Raw genomic sequence first — 14,412 nt, forward strand, 5'->3', positions numbered from 1 at the left:
TGTCCAAATTGTAACAAAAGAAACTGCAAATAAAAGTGATTTTGGGGAATAAATTTTTATTTCACCTGAATATCAATTGCTGGGAAGATTATTTTCATTTAGTTGGGACAGTACAGCATTTTATCATAAATTAAGTAAATACTGAATACCACATACCTTTCCAGGACTTTTAATACAAGTGTTTTTAGGGGGTGAGGGTGTCATGCGTCGTGTACTGGAGCGGTTAACCAGAATCACCCTCGCTCTGCTCGTGGTGCAAAACCAGAGCATTCACTACACCTTATGCTTCCAGGGGGTCAGTAAACACACACCATCCCACGTTTACAAGGGAAAATTGCAAGTCGTAATCAACAAATGAGTTTTGAAATGTTTATTTTATAACACTCTAGTCCCTGCCTGGCACACTTTTATCATCCCCACTCCTCCCCCCAATGACATCGAGTCGAGAGCCTGATGGAATTATATTATGTAGTAGTGGTGCAGCACAGGCATGATGGACCAATTGGCCTCCTGCATCAAATTTCCTTGTTAAGATTTATTGGTCTTGTATCGATGTGGTCACAAACTTGATCGCGGCCAACAGACATTATGAGGTTTTGTATTTACTGGTATGTGCAGCAGAATCGCGGATTTACTTTGTGCAATATGTAAAAACGACACTACGTTAATTGTTGCTTTTAAATTAATCATCCTATCACCAAAGGAACAAGATACTTCATTGCTGAGGTCAATGATGAAGAAATGTCATCAACTGTTCCTACTTGATGAAGGACTGAGGTTTCCTGTGATATTCTCTCCATTCTTGAGCCAACTGATGGAAGGAGAAGGGAGCCCATCAGCAAGGCACCAAAGGGACGCGGAATCACCGGGAACGACTAGCTGACTTTCCGAGAAGATCCGCAGCACAGGAGGAGCTGCAAGAAATGGAATAATCAAGACAAAAATACAGTACAACATCAACTCGAGTTAAAATTATAAAACTACAAGGTAAACTAGAATGGCAATTTGTAGAGTGCATACCTCTACAAGGCCGAACAGTTTCCGATTTGTATCCCACTGGTACGCCAGATCTGCATCTGGACCTCAACCAAAATCGAATTGGCTTGTTCTTGTCAACTACTCAAGTCATCCACAAAGTTTTGTCATAACCCATCCACAACTTTTTAAAATATCATGCTATATATCGTTTTTGACCCTATCTCTCAATTGTGACGAACCACTGCATTTAATCTGGTATCCGGATACAGATCTTCACCGAAATCAAATCAATTCATCGTCACAAACCCAACCTGTCCACTAAGTTTTGTTTGAATCCATTCATAATTGTTTGAAATATCCTGCTCACAAATAGACAAACAAGAAAGATGTTGTGCAGAGCACAATACTTGCAAAATCTATCCCCACCCCTCCCTCCCCCCCCACCCCCAAAAAAAGTTGCCATGGATACATCAAATTGTCCATTTCAGTAAGATTAAAATTGATGATCTTAATCAAAGCTCAGGTCAATCGGATGAAAATTGATAATGGAAAGTTGACTTTGAGTTGACCTTTGACTTTTCGACCTCAAAAATAGTCGCTTTCCCAATTCAGTGATGCACGAAGCAATTGCTGTTCAACTTTCAAGTCAATCAGATGAAAAATGATGATTTTTTTTAAAATCTGACCTCAAAATCAAATGGCTTCTCAGTAGTGACTACCTCGACAACTTGGTAAAGTTTCATGACGATTGGTTTACAATTGTGACCTGTAGGCGATTGACAGACAAACAAAAACACAGACATAATAACAAGGTCGACCGACCAATATACTTGCAAATCTTCGATTTTGCAAGTAACAAACAAACAGGGGTGAAAACATAACCACTGCCCACCCTTGATGGCAGCGGTAATTAAACTATCATTGCAAAGGTGTATTATGGATTTGGACTTCTTGAACACTAAAATCTCCTTTAAGGGTAAAGAACAGGACAAGAATGTTTCAGATGTACATGTATACTATTTCTTTGCACCATTTTTCTCAAATGAATGTGTCACTGTCAAAGATATCTCGTGCTTAGCGTTTACCGACCTCCATGTTCCGGTAATATCTTGCATGGTTTTAAATCGACTTACTGGATCCGTTAGGTTTCTTCATGGGATTCTGATGAGGACATTGCTCTGTGCTAATCAGTGACGATAGAGACAACAATCTAATCACTGAAATACTGCACTCCCACAACACCGAGCAATAAGCTGCAGTGCCTCTAATGGCGGTGCCCATTACCAATAACTTGCAGTGCATGCTGCTGCTCTGGACCGCTGTGTCCCTCCGCCTGGCAGGTGTAGGTTCCCATGTGTGCTGGCGTCACCAGTGTGATGTAGAGCAATCTGTCATCTCCAAAATCCTGTCGGAACAAGGGTAGGTACAACGTTGTAAAAAAATTATCATCAGGCTGCTTTGAGTTATGGCTCACAACAACAAGGTAATCATATCTTACGTTAAATACATGGGAAACTAGAACGGCACTTGATAGAGCGCATTCCTCCACCAAGCTGAATACATAACGTTTTGTATCCCACAAATAGACCGGATCTGCTGAACTGAACCAAAATCTAATTGGCTTGTTCTTGTCATCTAACCAACTCATCCACCAAGTTTTGTCATAATCCATCCACAACTTTTTGAGATATCCTGTTCAGACAGACAGACAAGACAGACAGAGACAGACAGGTGTGAAAACATAACCTCCGTCCACTTTCAGTGGTGGAGGTAATAAAATGCCAAAGTATTTTCTGTACAGTTCTGTACAATCACTGCTTTGGTGATGAAGTCAAAAAAATTACATTACAAAGTACTGTGTCATTGTAGTTTTTTTTTTTTAAAGCATATCTAATGTAAAACATTCCTTCAGCCAGCAATTGAATTGACAGGATCGCTCAGAATTGTACTCGCCTTTGAGCTGCTTTGTATGTTTTCTATTCCTGACTGAAGTAGAAACTATTATCATTGTGCTTTACATTCAAGGCATCCTCATTCAGATATATCAAGCCAAGGTCCCCTCTGCTAGCATTCACTTGTGTAAGTGAAAAACACCAAGTACCTTTCAACAAGAGAAGACCATTATGTGGGGTATTCTGGCCAAGTTCCAAATTCTTGCCCAAATTTAAGGGGACACTGCATCAGTGCCATATAACTGTGCCTTTGTAATGATACAACCAGCAGACCAAATTTTCAACTGAATCCCAATCAAATATACATTCGGTAGAACAGATTAGACGACAAAGTATCTGCTATTACCCCATGCATGTGAAACCAAAAGCAGGGCTAAGCAATTCGTACACTTTGTCTGTCTGTGTGTCTACAAATTTCAGTTTATGGTCGAGGAACAACTAAATTTCAAATGAACGTTACATTTTGAACATGAATCAGAACACCATTCGGAAAACGAACCTGTAGTTTAGCAGCACTTTTGCTCTGAATTTGTCTGATCGCGCATGAGCAGAAAGGAGTGAGATAATATTTTTACTCTGTCTGCCTGGCTGACAGTCAAACAAAATTGAAAATCATTCCAAACAGGAAACTTACGCCTTAAAGGCTGTCATAAAAGGCACAAACAAGAGGCACAAATAAATAATGTAACGTGTTAAATAAGGTTGTGTAAAAGACACTGCATCAACGGCGATTAAACTTGAGGAAAAAAAATTCTAAAACTTTTTAAGCCTTTATTTTGTTTTAATGCAATTATATATTTCAACATTGTGGAACACAAATCTCCCTTTTTTCACTTTCAAAAACCTTTCATTTAGCAGTACTTCATCTCAACCAATCAAATTTGGCAATTTTTCTCACGACTGTGTGGGGTAATGTGTTCTACGACTTCTATAATTACCTCCACTTCTATCATTATCTCCATCTAATTACCTCTATGACTTCTCTAATAAGGTGGACGGAGATTTTGTTTTCACTCCCATCTGTCTGTTTGTTTGTGTGCACGATATCTCAAAAAGTCGTGGACAGACTTGTATGAAATTTGGTGGCCAGGTTGGGTGTGTGACAACGACGAATTGGTTAGATTTTAGTGAAGACCCAGCTATGGATCCGGATACTGGAATTTTTTTTTAAGTGATTCTCCACCATTGAGAGATTGGGCCAAACACAATATATATATATATATATATATATATATATATATATATATATATATATATATATATATATATATATATATATATATATATATATATATCACAACATCTCAAAAGGTTGTTGACGGATTCAGATGAAACTTGGTGGACAAGTTGGGTGTGTGACAAGGACTGATTGGTTCGATTTTGGTGAAGATTCAAATCCGGATTTGGACCTGGGCGGAGGTATGCGCTCTACGGAGTGTCCTTCCAGTTTATGTAGTTTTAAGCACAGTATCTCTGTCCTCACCAAGTTCTGCTCTGCGCTTACCCCGACATCTTCCAGCCCCAACCGATTGAGAGTCACTCCCCGGCGAGTCCACGTCACTCGAACACCACTTAAAGTAACAACACCACAAGCTAAAGCGATGCTCTGTCCCACCCTCGCCACCGACACAACCAGTTCGTTTTGCACCGCTTTCTTCACTTGTCCAAACTCTCTTTCTTGTTTCATCATCCCTATCTCGTTGTCTCCAAAAGGCAGGGATACTGCTGATATATCTGACACAGTGAGGGATGAAGCAAAATAGTTAGGAAAAAAAGGAGAAATATAAAACACTTCATTATGTCGACATGTTTTGCACAATTATCATAATCTGAAAGAAACAAGTTTATAAAAAGATACAGTTTACAGGGTGGTCCAAAATGATGTACAACTTCAAACAGCAGTTATAATTTCACCAATATGACCATCATATATATTTCCGGGTCACCAAAATAAAATGTTTAAAATTGTTTTTTTTCAATCGAAGTTTCAAAAAACAAATTCTCTGTGCCCCAACAGACATTCATTTTCGAGACTTTTTGTGACCAAGTCATATATTTATACACAAAGGCAGTTTCATTGGGTCTATCCAAATGCAATAATTTCACAAAACTGGCATTGAACCATCAAACGTATTGTTGAAAAGTTTAAAGACATTGCAAGTGTGAGACCAAATTAAAAGAAACAATGGTCGAAAACCTTCAGTGAGAGCACTCAACAAGATAGAGGCTGAAAGAGAAGCTTTGCAGGCTTCTCCAAAAAAAATTGATATGCCGACTTCTGCAGGCAGGCAGTGGTGACGGCACGGCGGGAGCAGGCAGTGGTGATGGCGTGGCGGGAGCAGGCAGTGGTGACGGCGTGGCGGGAGCAGGCAGTGGTGACGGCGCGGCGGGAGCAGGCAGTGGTGACGGCGCGGCGGGAGCAGGCAGTGGTGACGGCGCGGCGGGAGCAGGCAGTGGTGACGGCGCGGCGGGAGCAGGCAGTGGTGATGTCGTGGCGGGAGCAGGCAGTGGTGACGGTGTGGCGGGAGCAGGCAATGATTGAGGTGCAGCAATAGAAATTGGTAACCATGAGGTTTGGGAGACAGCTTTTGTGGGTGATTAAACGATTAAATATGTGGATCCTTCATTCTGCAGGAGGGATTGTAGACATGTAATCCTGTGCAGCTTTGAAGGAGCAGGAGTTCGGAACATTGAAGGAAGGATAAATGATATTGTATCGGGTCATGGCAGGAAGAAGTTGGTTGTGGTACACCTAGGTTCAAATGATGTAAGGAAAGTTTACTCAGAGGTTTTGAAAAATAGATGCAGGATATTGGGTAAGCGACTGAAAGCAAAGGGTTGTGAGGTCATGTTTTCTGGGATTCTCCCAAGAAGAGGAAATGATATAGAAATTATGAGCAGAGCGATAGACGTCAACCAATGGCTGGAATAATGGTGTAGGGAGGAAGATTTTACCATTTCAGAAGCAGTGGGAATCATTTCAGGGACAAAGGGAGTGTTTCCAGAATGATGGCCGTATGTTAAATAGAAAGGGGGCAGAAAAGTTTGCAGTGGGAATTGAGGAAGGAATTCAGGCTTTTTCAGGTCAGCGGAGGGTGGAGAAGGTATTATGGAAGGAACTGATGATGTAATTGTGATAAGTAAGGCCAGGCAAGAAAATAGAATTTCAGGAAGGGAAAAGTTAAAGATATTCTATACCAATGCCAGGAGTTTAAATAATAAGATGGAAGAGCTTGAGGCCAAAGTAGATAACGAGTACAATGCAGTTGCAGTAAATGAGACATGGTTTAAGGAGGAGAGTAACTGGAGGACAGGATTAGAAGGCTACAAGGTGTTTCGGTGTGATAGGAAGGAGAGAATAGGAGGAGGAGTAGCAACCTGGGTAAAAGACAGCATTCAAGAGAAAGGGGTGACATTTAAAGAGGGAATTAATGAAGAGAATTCTGTACGGGGAGAGATTAGAGATTGGAAAAAAAAAGAGTAAAATACTGGTCAAATGCGTTTATAGCGCTCTGGGTGTGAAGGAAGAGGAGTACATGAAGAATTCAAAAGGACATGTGGTAAGGGAAGAGTATTGGTTATGGGGGATTTTAACTTGCCAGGGATATATTGTGTCCAGGAACAGGAAAGGACAGAGCAAATGAGGATTTCCGAGTTTTAGTCTAGGATTGCTTTTTAACCCAGTTTGTCAATAAGCCCACGAGGGGGAGTGCAGTGTTAGACCTCCTTTTTAGTAACGATCCCAATATGGTGGAGGAGGTGGAGGTAGGGGAACATTTAGGAGCAAGTGACCACAACATTGTGTGTGCAGATTCTGTGAGGGGTTAGAGTTCAGGACAGTAGAGTAAGGCTATTAGATTTCAGGAAGGCAAACCTTGAGGGTATGAGGAGAGAATTGGGTGATGTAGATTGGGAGACTCCAACAACAGGACAATCAGCATCAGAGAAATGGGAAACCTTTAAGGACCAAATGTGTGGAGTGCAGAGTCAGTACATTCCAATGAGGTGTAAAACTAGAGGCAGAAAGAGGCCAGGATGGTTGAGCAGTGAGATAAGGAATGCTATCAAGGAGAAGCAGAAGGCATTTATTAGGTTTAAAATAACAGGACTGGAGTTAGATTTATATCGCTATTGGAGTTAACAGAGGCAAGTTAAGAAAATAACTCGGTAAGCCAAAAGAGAGTATGAGAAGGACATGGCTAAGAATATTAAACATAATAGCAAGGCTTTTTTTAAGTATATCAAGGGAAAAGAACAGGTTAGGACCAGTGTGGGCCCATTGAGGAATAGCACCGGGAGAATGGTTAGTGAGGAAGGTGAGACGGTAGGCTTATTAAACAGGTATTTTGCTTCAACTTTGACACAAGAACAGTCAGGAGAATGGCCAATAGCTGAGAGCTTCTATCAAAGAGGTAAGAAGGGGCTTTTACAGAAGATCCAGGTTGAAGTGGAGAAAGTAAAGGAACAGCTCGGTAATCGAAGAGAAGATAAGGCTTTGGGCCCAGATAATATGCACTCGAGAGTATTGAAGGAGGTTGCTGAGCAGGTAAGCGAGATGTTAACGGATATTTTCAATAGTTCCCTGGAGTCAGGACAGGTACCGGAGGATTGGAGAGTAGCAAATGTAATACCATTATTTAAGAAAGGATCCAGAGAAGAATTGGGGAACTATAGACCTGTTAGTTTGACTTCAGTTGTGGGGAAGGTGTTAGAGACATTAATTAAGGACCGGATGAGGAACCATTTAAACAAATACAAACTAATTAAAGGTCGTCAGCAATGGGTTTACCAAAGGTAGTTCCTGTCTAACAAATCTTTTATAGTTCTAGGAAGCAGTGTCTGATTTGGTGGGTGAGGGAATGGCAGTGGACAAAATATATCTAGACTAGACTTTAAGAAGGCATTAGATGGGGTACCACATTGTTAGCCAAAGTGAGAACTTGTGGAGTGGCTGGTGAGGTAGTTAATTGGATTGCAAACTGGCTTTGTGATAGGAAGCAAAGAGTGGCTGTGAGTTGGAGGATATCTTGCTGGGAGGATGTAAGTAGTGGAGTACCTCAGGGATCAGTACTCGGCCCATTACTATTCATGATTTGCATCAATGATTTGGATAGTGGGGTGAAGAGTAGGCTTTCCGAATTTTCAGATAACACAAAGCTTGGAGGTAAGGTGGATAGCAGAGGGGGTGGTGATCAGATTCAGGAAAATATTGATACTTCCATAGATTGGGCAAAATATTGGCTGATGGAATTTAACCTGAGCAAGTGTAAGGTGTTGGGGATGGGAAATAACAATGAAAATAGAGATTACAGGATGCAAGGGGAAATTTTGGAACATGTCACACAGAAGAAGGATCTGGGTGTCGTAATAGATATGGGAGGAAAGCTTGCAGCACAATGCCAGGCAGCTATAGGTAAAGCAAATCGGGTTTTAGGTTGTATTCAGAGGGGGATCATTTATAAATCAAAAGAGGTGGTGTTAACATTGTACAGGAATTTAGTGAGGGCCACATTTAGAATATTGTTTGCCGTTTTGGTGACCACAACTCAGGAAGGACATGGATGCCAAAGAGAGGGTTCAGCACAGGGCTACAAGATCGATTCCGGGCCTAGCTAGACTCAGCTATGAGGAGCAGCTGAAGGAGACAGGGCTTTATTCACTAGAAAGGAGGTGGTTACGAGGAGATATGATGGAGATGTTTAACATAATGAAAGGTATTGATAAAATAAGTGCAGATGAATTATTCAACAGAGTAGACAGTGATAGGACCAGGGGCCATAGCCTGAGAGTAAATAAGAGGAGAGTTAAGACGGTAGTAAGGAAGGGGACTTTTACTCAGATATAAGTTAATGCATGAAATGGTCTCCCTGGAATGGTAGGGGCAGCAGAAACGGTCAACAAGTTTAAATTGGAATTAGATAGGTACCTGGAAGTTAAGGAGATGGAGGGGTATAGGGATGTTGGCAGGACTTTTAGGTAGCTTGAGCATTGATGGGTGATTGTGTGCCTATTGAGGAATTGTATGCTACCGAGTGCTGTGGTTGATGTTGTGTGCTTTTTAACCAAGCCCATGTCCCCTCTTTTGGGAAAAAAAAATACAAAACTAAAAAAAAACTACAAAAAAAACCCCACAAAAAACACTTTATTAAAAAAAAAAAACATTTTGCTATTTCCTTCTTTTGATCGTGTGTTTATAAATTTGTATGGTGTTGATGTGGTGCAAGCATGATGGGCTGAATAGCCTCCACCTGTGTCTAATTTCCTTGTGAACTTTGCACTGCCATTGCCCATCAGATCAAAGATATCAGAATTTTCAAGACAACATAGTCTTTAGTGATGAGGCCCACTTCCATCTGAACAGCCACGTGACAAAACAGAACATGTGATTTTGGGCAGAACACCGACAGCACAAACATAATAAAGAACAACCAGTTTATGTCACGAAAGTAATGGTTTGGTGTGCTCTTGGACGTAGTGGTACAACAGGACCTTTCTTGTTTCAGAACAAAGCCGGACAAACAGTGACAGTCGGCACAGATAGATATGTGGAAATGTTGCAGAGAAGATTCCATCCAGCACTGAGAAGGAAGCAAGACATCACGATTAATTAATTAATCTTCCAGAAACTCGGTGCACCACCGCATTGTCTAATGGTGCTTCGGAGTTTTTGAAACGACATTACCCAGGTGATCGGCTCATTTCTCGATGGATGGACAACCCATGGCCTCCCTATTCCCCATTTCTGTCTCCTCCAGACTACTACTACCTATGGGTGTCCCTCAAAGCTAAATTCTACCAAAAACAACTCACACACTCACACACACACACTACAGGAGTTTAAAAAAAAAACATTATACAGGAATTCATATGTGCTCCGGTTCTCAGCCGAGTCATCGACAAGTTAAAAGTCCATGTAGTAGCTGTAATCCAGCTTGTTGGTGCGGTGCTTGGATGAAGCATGCCATCAACTACTCATAAAATCACTCCTTATTTCCTTTTGAAGCATTTTTTTCACTATAATAAACAAAATTTAACCAATCCTGTGTGTTATTCGACGAAAGCAAACAAATTCAACCAATCAGAAAAAATATATTGTAGTTAAATCAAAAGTTGTACATCACTTTGGTCCAACCTGTATATGGCACCCAGCATGTCCTCTTTTGGATTGACAAATACATACGATTACACAGTCCTATACCATTGCTATTTTTGACCCTTTTAAATGTACTATGCTGCCTGTAAAGTGCCTTCCTGTGAAAGGCAAGATAACAAATAAATGATGGTGATGTGTCATCACCTTAAAATTAAAAGGCCCACATGTGTGTCTGAAGACATGTACTGAAGGAAGGTATCAGTCAGGGGAGGCAATACATTCTGTTCATTTTGTTTGGATGAATATTTGGTGTCTTTGAATGAACTCATAATATGAGGGGTGTAAAAATGTAGATGTATGACTGGCAGACGCACTGAGCACGGCCAGAAGTTCAGGAAGCGACAGGCGCTTGTCACCGTCTTTGTCTGCATGTTGAACAAAGACACGGAGAGGACAATCCAAGCCTCGCCAAGCACGGTGGCTCCCCCTCCCCCCCTGGACAGGAGAAGTGCAATGCATAAAAATGAATGGTGAAATACAAGAGATTTCACAAGGAACAACAAAGGAAATATTACCTCTTGTGTGACACGTCATAACAACTTTACCAGATCATAAAAATGACAAGAGGGGATGAAAGCTTGTATTGCTTTCTCGACCTTGCAGGACTGACAAATACTGAGATTTGCAGATTAAAAACTAAAAACAGAAAATATTCACACCCACCCTCGTTAACTCCTCCATGCTGAGCACAGAGTTGGAGTCAGAGTCGATCCGAGAGAATAGCCGAGAAATAATCTGGTAAGTTGGGGGCTGCTCCTGCCCACTGACCCCAAGTGCTTCTTCTTTCTTCAAACCAAGTGTTCTGGCTTCCAAATCCAACCATGTGTCCTTCAAACTACCAGTTACTTGACCTTTGCACGAGTGGCCTGAAATACAGGAGGCAGTGCAGCTGTTAAAATGTTATCGACAAGGGGAATATAAACAACAGAACGAAAAGGGAATGGTACTTATTTAGGCCTTTGAGTGAATTGGGGTGTGCAAACATAAAAGTTTTGGAGATGACAAACAAATATGAGGGGGAGTCAGTCAAAAGGTCTTTCTCCTGGGGGGGAAAAAAAACAATTTTTCAGCGCCGAAAAAAATCATTCTGTTCCATCGGCATCAAGAACTCCAGCCGCTAGGGAAGAATGCAACAACGGCTGGAAACGACATCGAAAAGGACCAAAACCTGTGCCGAACTTCACTTGATGGTTGTAGGGAAAAGTTTTTCGAAGAGAAAGCTTTTCTGACTCCCACTCATCGGTGCGACGGCAAACTATCCCAAAGTGAGGAGATTTAAAATAAAGCTGTTGCATCAAAGTGTGCTCGTGACAAGTCTGTTCTCGTCTCATGAACATTAGCAGGAATCAGATTACTTTCTCAACACAAAACAAATGTACCTTGTGGAAACTGAGCCACACACAGTGATATCTGAAGAGGTGATGTACTGTATTTAAATTTTTACTCAGTGAGAAGGTGGAACATATTAAGATGTGTTATAATCATGTGCAATTACCTTTTCTTTTTGAATGGTGATCGCTCTGGAAATAAAATTAGAGTACGGTTAATAATACAAGACAGAAGAAATGCCCCTTTGATATGCATGGTTCAAATTTGACCGGCACTTTTGTTTACACTTCTAACTAAACTACTGTGTGTAATACCAATAGGATACTTGGAATACTTACTCACTTCTTCGCTGTCCAGCCTGGGTTTGAATCCCGACCCAGCTATAAACTGTCATGTCAGCGTTTCACAGGCAGCGTGATTCGTCAATGTGTGTGCCGTCCCTCGGATGGACGTTAAACGGAAATCCTGTCTGCCGAGATTAGTTGGTGGACGTTAAAGATCCCAAGGTGTCATTCGTGAAGAGTAGGTGAGCAATCGCTGGCAACATGAACAAATTCCAAATTCCTGCCTAAACCTACAGAGGGCATTGCATCATCGGCACAGTCACACCCTCAGCCAATTCATGCTGCCCAGCATCCTTGCGCTGTATACGAAATAAGAAGACTTACAATACTTTACAACATAAAAATGACCGTTTTTACAGCCATTTTTCCCTGCTGTGCAGGGTTTGGCTTTTTCTTGAGGCAATGTTTTATGGCCGGATGCCCTTCCTGACGCCAACCCTGGTCGCCTCTTACGACACACAGGGATATGGTACACCTATTCTAACCGGGGCATACACCGGGACCAGTACACTGGCACTCATTTCGCCGACCTCGGAAGGTTGACAGGCTGAGTCAACCCCCTGGTGTTAATTCAGCAGCCAACGGGGCTTGAACTCAGGACACTGGGATCCCAAGCCGCCACCCTAACCACTAAGCCAACACCAGGCTTAATACTTTACAACATATTCTCCAATAATTAAACACCGAACTTACGAATACCTTACGAGGTATAGGGCTGCCAAGGCAGCTTGGTGCCGATATTTTTGCATGCCTTTGGTGTCAAATTAGTTTGTACGCGTAAGTAGTTACCGCAGGGTCATTTTTACTAGCCTGTTACGTTACAATTAAAATCGTTTAGCCCCCAAAGTGCTCTTATATATGGATGTCCTTGACGAGTAATCATCACCATAAGCCCACTGTGATAAGAATGATGACATCACCAAAAGCCCACAATCATCTTCATGCTATCAAACGCAATTGCAACCCAAACGAGGTAAGCATGCATCGATACAATTGCAAGTGAAGACCCATAAACAATCGCTATGATTTTTTTTGTGCGTTTAAATTAGAAATGGCGACGATCTACTTGCAGGTTACATATGCAAAAATGATGGCCTTTTTTTGAGGCTACTTCCCCATCACATTTACATCGCATTCAGACGGTCTCGGAAGAGAAGAGGGTTCAAGAAAGTTGTGTGGTCTACTATAAATGGACGAGGTGCGTGTATGTGTATGTGTGTTGCATGTTTTTTGTGTTTTACTGGAGCGTCATACACCAAAATGATCGTCATGACCTCCTGAGTTGATTACGCTAATTAACTACAAAGAATCCAGAAGATTTCCCACGTTTGAAATGCACACCATGTTCAGGTGTATCGAGCAGCGTAATATGTCCGTCCTTCCACGGTTCAGGATATTTAGATAGTAGATACCAATTAAATTGATACCGACGATGACCCCAGTTTAAAAAAAGGGGTCAATTGCATAAATAATAAATAGATTGAATTACTAGGTCCATAGTTCATCAATTTCACATTGTAGAGAGATGTGTGGTGCTTCGTTCGACTCGGGGGAGTCCTGGTTTACCCTGTGGACCCAGGTATTCCCCAAATCAAGAGATTCTTAACAATTATACACTATTTAGAGTTATAGTGTTGTAATTATACATAAAAGTACTTCAACAACACATATCATAAAAGTATCCAATGTATTGTCTCTCTTGTGCTTGTTTTGCTTCTGTCTCTTCCTGAAGCCAATTTATGGATCGCTTCGCCACCATCGAGCTTTCGGATGCCTCTACTTCTTCTCTCTAATCAGAGGCGTCTTCCTCTGTCTCTAATCTGATTGGTTGCCAAGCATAACAACGACTCTGAAGGATTTCCTCAACCCGAAGGAAATCCTTACTCGAGGATTTCCTAAGGGTTGTTTATGCAACAGCCCTGAAGGAAATCCTTCGCGAAGGAATCACAGTGTACTTTAAGGGGAATATTTCCTTATGGATGAGGGAATTTTATGCAACCAGGCCAAGGTCTTTCTGAAGCTTGATCAACTATTGCAGAGGTCTATGGGCCAAGTCTCCACCAGGCATGCGCATTTGTGCCTGAAACATCACAGAGATCTCCGAGAACATGTGGGAGAGTAAACGGAGAGGTGCCGGCCGTGATGTGCATAGGGATGCGGAGGAAGTTTTTCATTGGCTATGGGGCACAATCCTGGACGGGTCACCACTCTGACGCAGGATATTCTATAGGCTCACTTTTCCCGGAGCTGGTACTCATTTTGCCGACCTTGGAAGGATGACAAGCTGAGTCAACCAACCCACCTGGTGATATTTTGGCATGACGTGGGCTCAAACTCAGGACTTCAAGATCTTAAGTCAGCCACCTTAACAGTCAAGCCACAATGTAAATACGGGGACATTATTATGAAGCATAATATCTCGTGAATGTGTGCGTGCATTATAATAAGGACGATTATTATTTGTCAACTAATTCTGAATGTGGAGTTCATCACTTGTGCAAGCAATTTGTTCACTCGATTACAAGCCCTTTAACAAGTTGCATCCCATCCCCAGGTACATTTTATGCCACACATCAAAGTGCATATGAAGTCAGCATATGCAAAAGCAAGAAACATCAACCGTTCGCATAAACAGTGCTAACATCACTGCCCTGCA

The 14,412-nt window shown here is 41.6% G+C and overlaps 1 protein-coding gene across 2 annotated transcripts in view; it reads right to left on the bottom strand.

Annotated features, from left to right (window-relative positions):
- The window catches only part of LOC147029644 (follistatin-related protein 5-like), a 109,172-nt gene that overhangs the window by 80,198 nt on the left and 14,562 nt on the right, over nucleotides 1–14,412 (bottom strand). For both annotated transcript variants that reach the window (XM_085872846.1, XM_085872847.1), the window contains exons 3-8: nucleotides 11,579–11,603; nucleotides 10,747–10,949; nucleotides 10,398–10,518; nucleotides 4,435–4,664; nucleotides 2,263–2,383; nucleotides 762–914 (exon numbers count right to left, since the gene is read on the bottom strand). In XM_085872846.1, coding sequence (XP_085728972.1) covers nucleotides 762–914; nucleotides 2,263–2,383; nucleotides 4,435–4,664; nucleotides 10,398–10,518; nucleotides 10,747–10,949; nucleotides 11,579–11,603 — 853 coding nt within the window. The remainder of the gene's footprint in view (nucleotides 1–761; nucleotides 915–2,262; nucleotides 2,384–4,434; nucleotides 4,665–10,397; nucleotides 10,519–10,746; nucleotides 10,950–11,578; nucleotides 11,604–14,412) is intronic.

The sequence above is a fragment of the Eptatretus burgeri genome, chromosome 3 (assembly GCF_056783735.1).
Source record: "Eptatretus burgeri isolate ZD-2024b chromosome 3, Ebu_testis_v1, whole genome shotgun sequence".
In the NCBI taxonomy this organism is placed as follows: domain Eukaryota; kingdom Metazoa; phylum Chordata; class Myxini; order Myxiniformes; family Myxinidae; genus Eptatretus; species Eptatretus burgeri.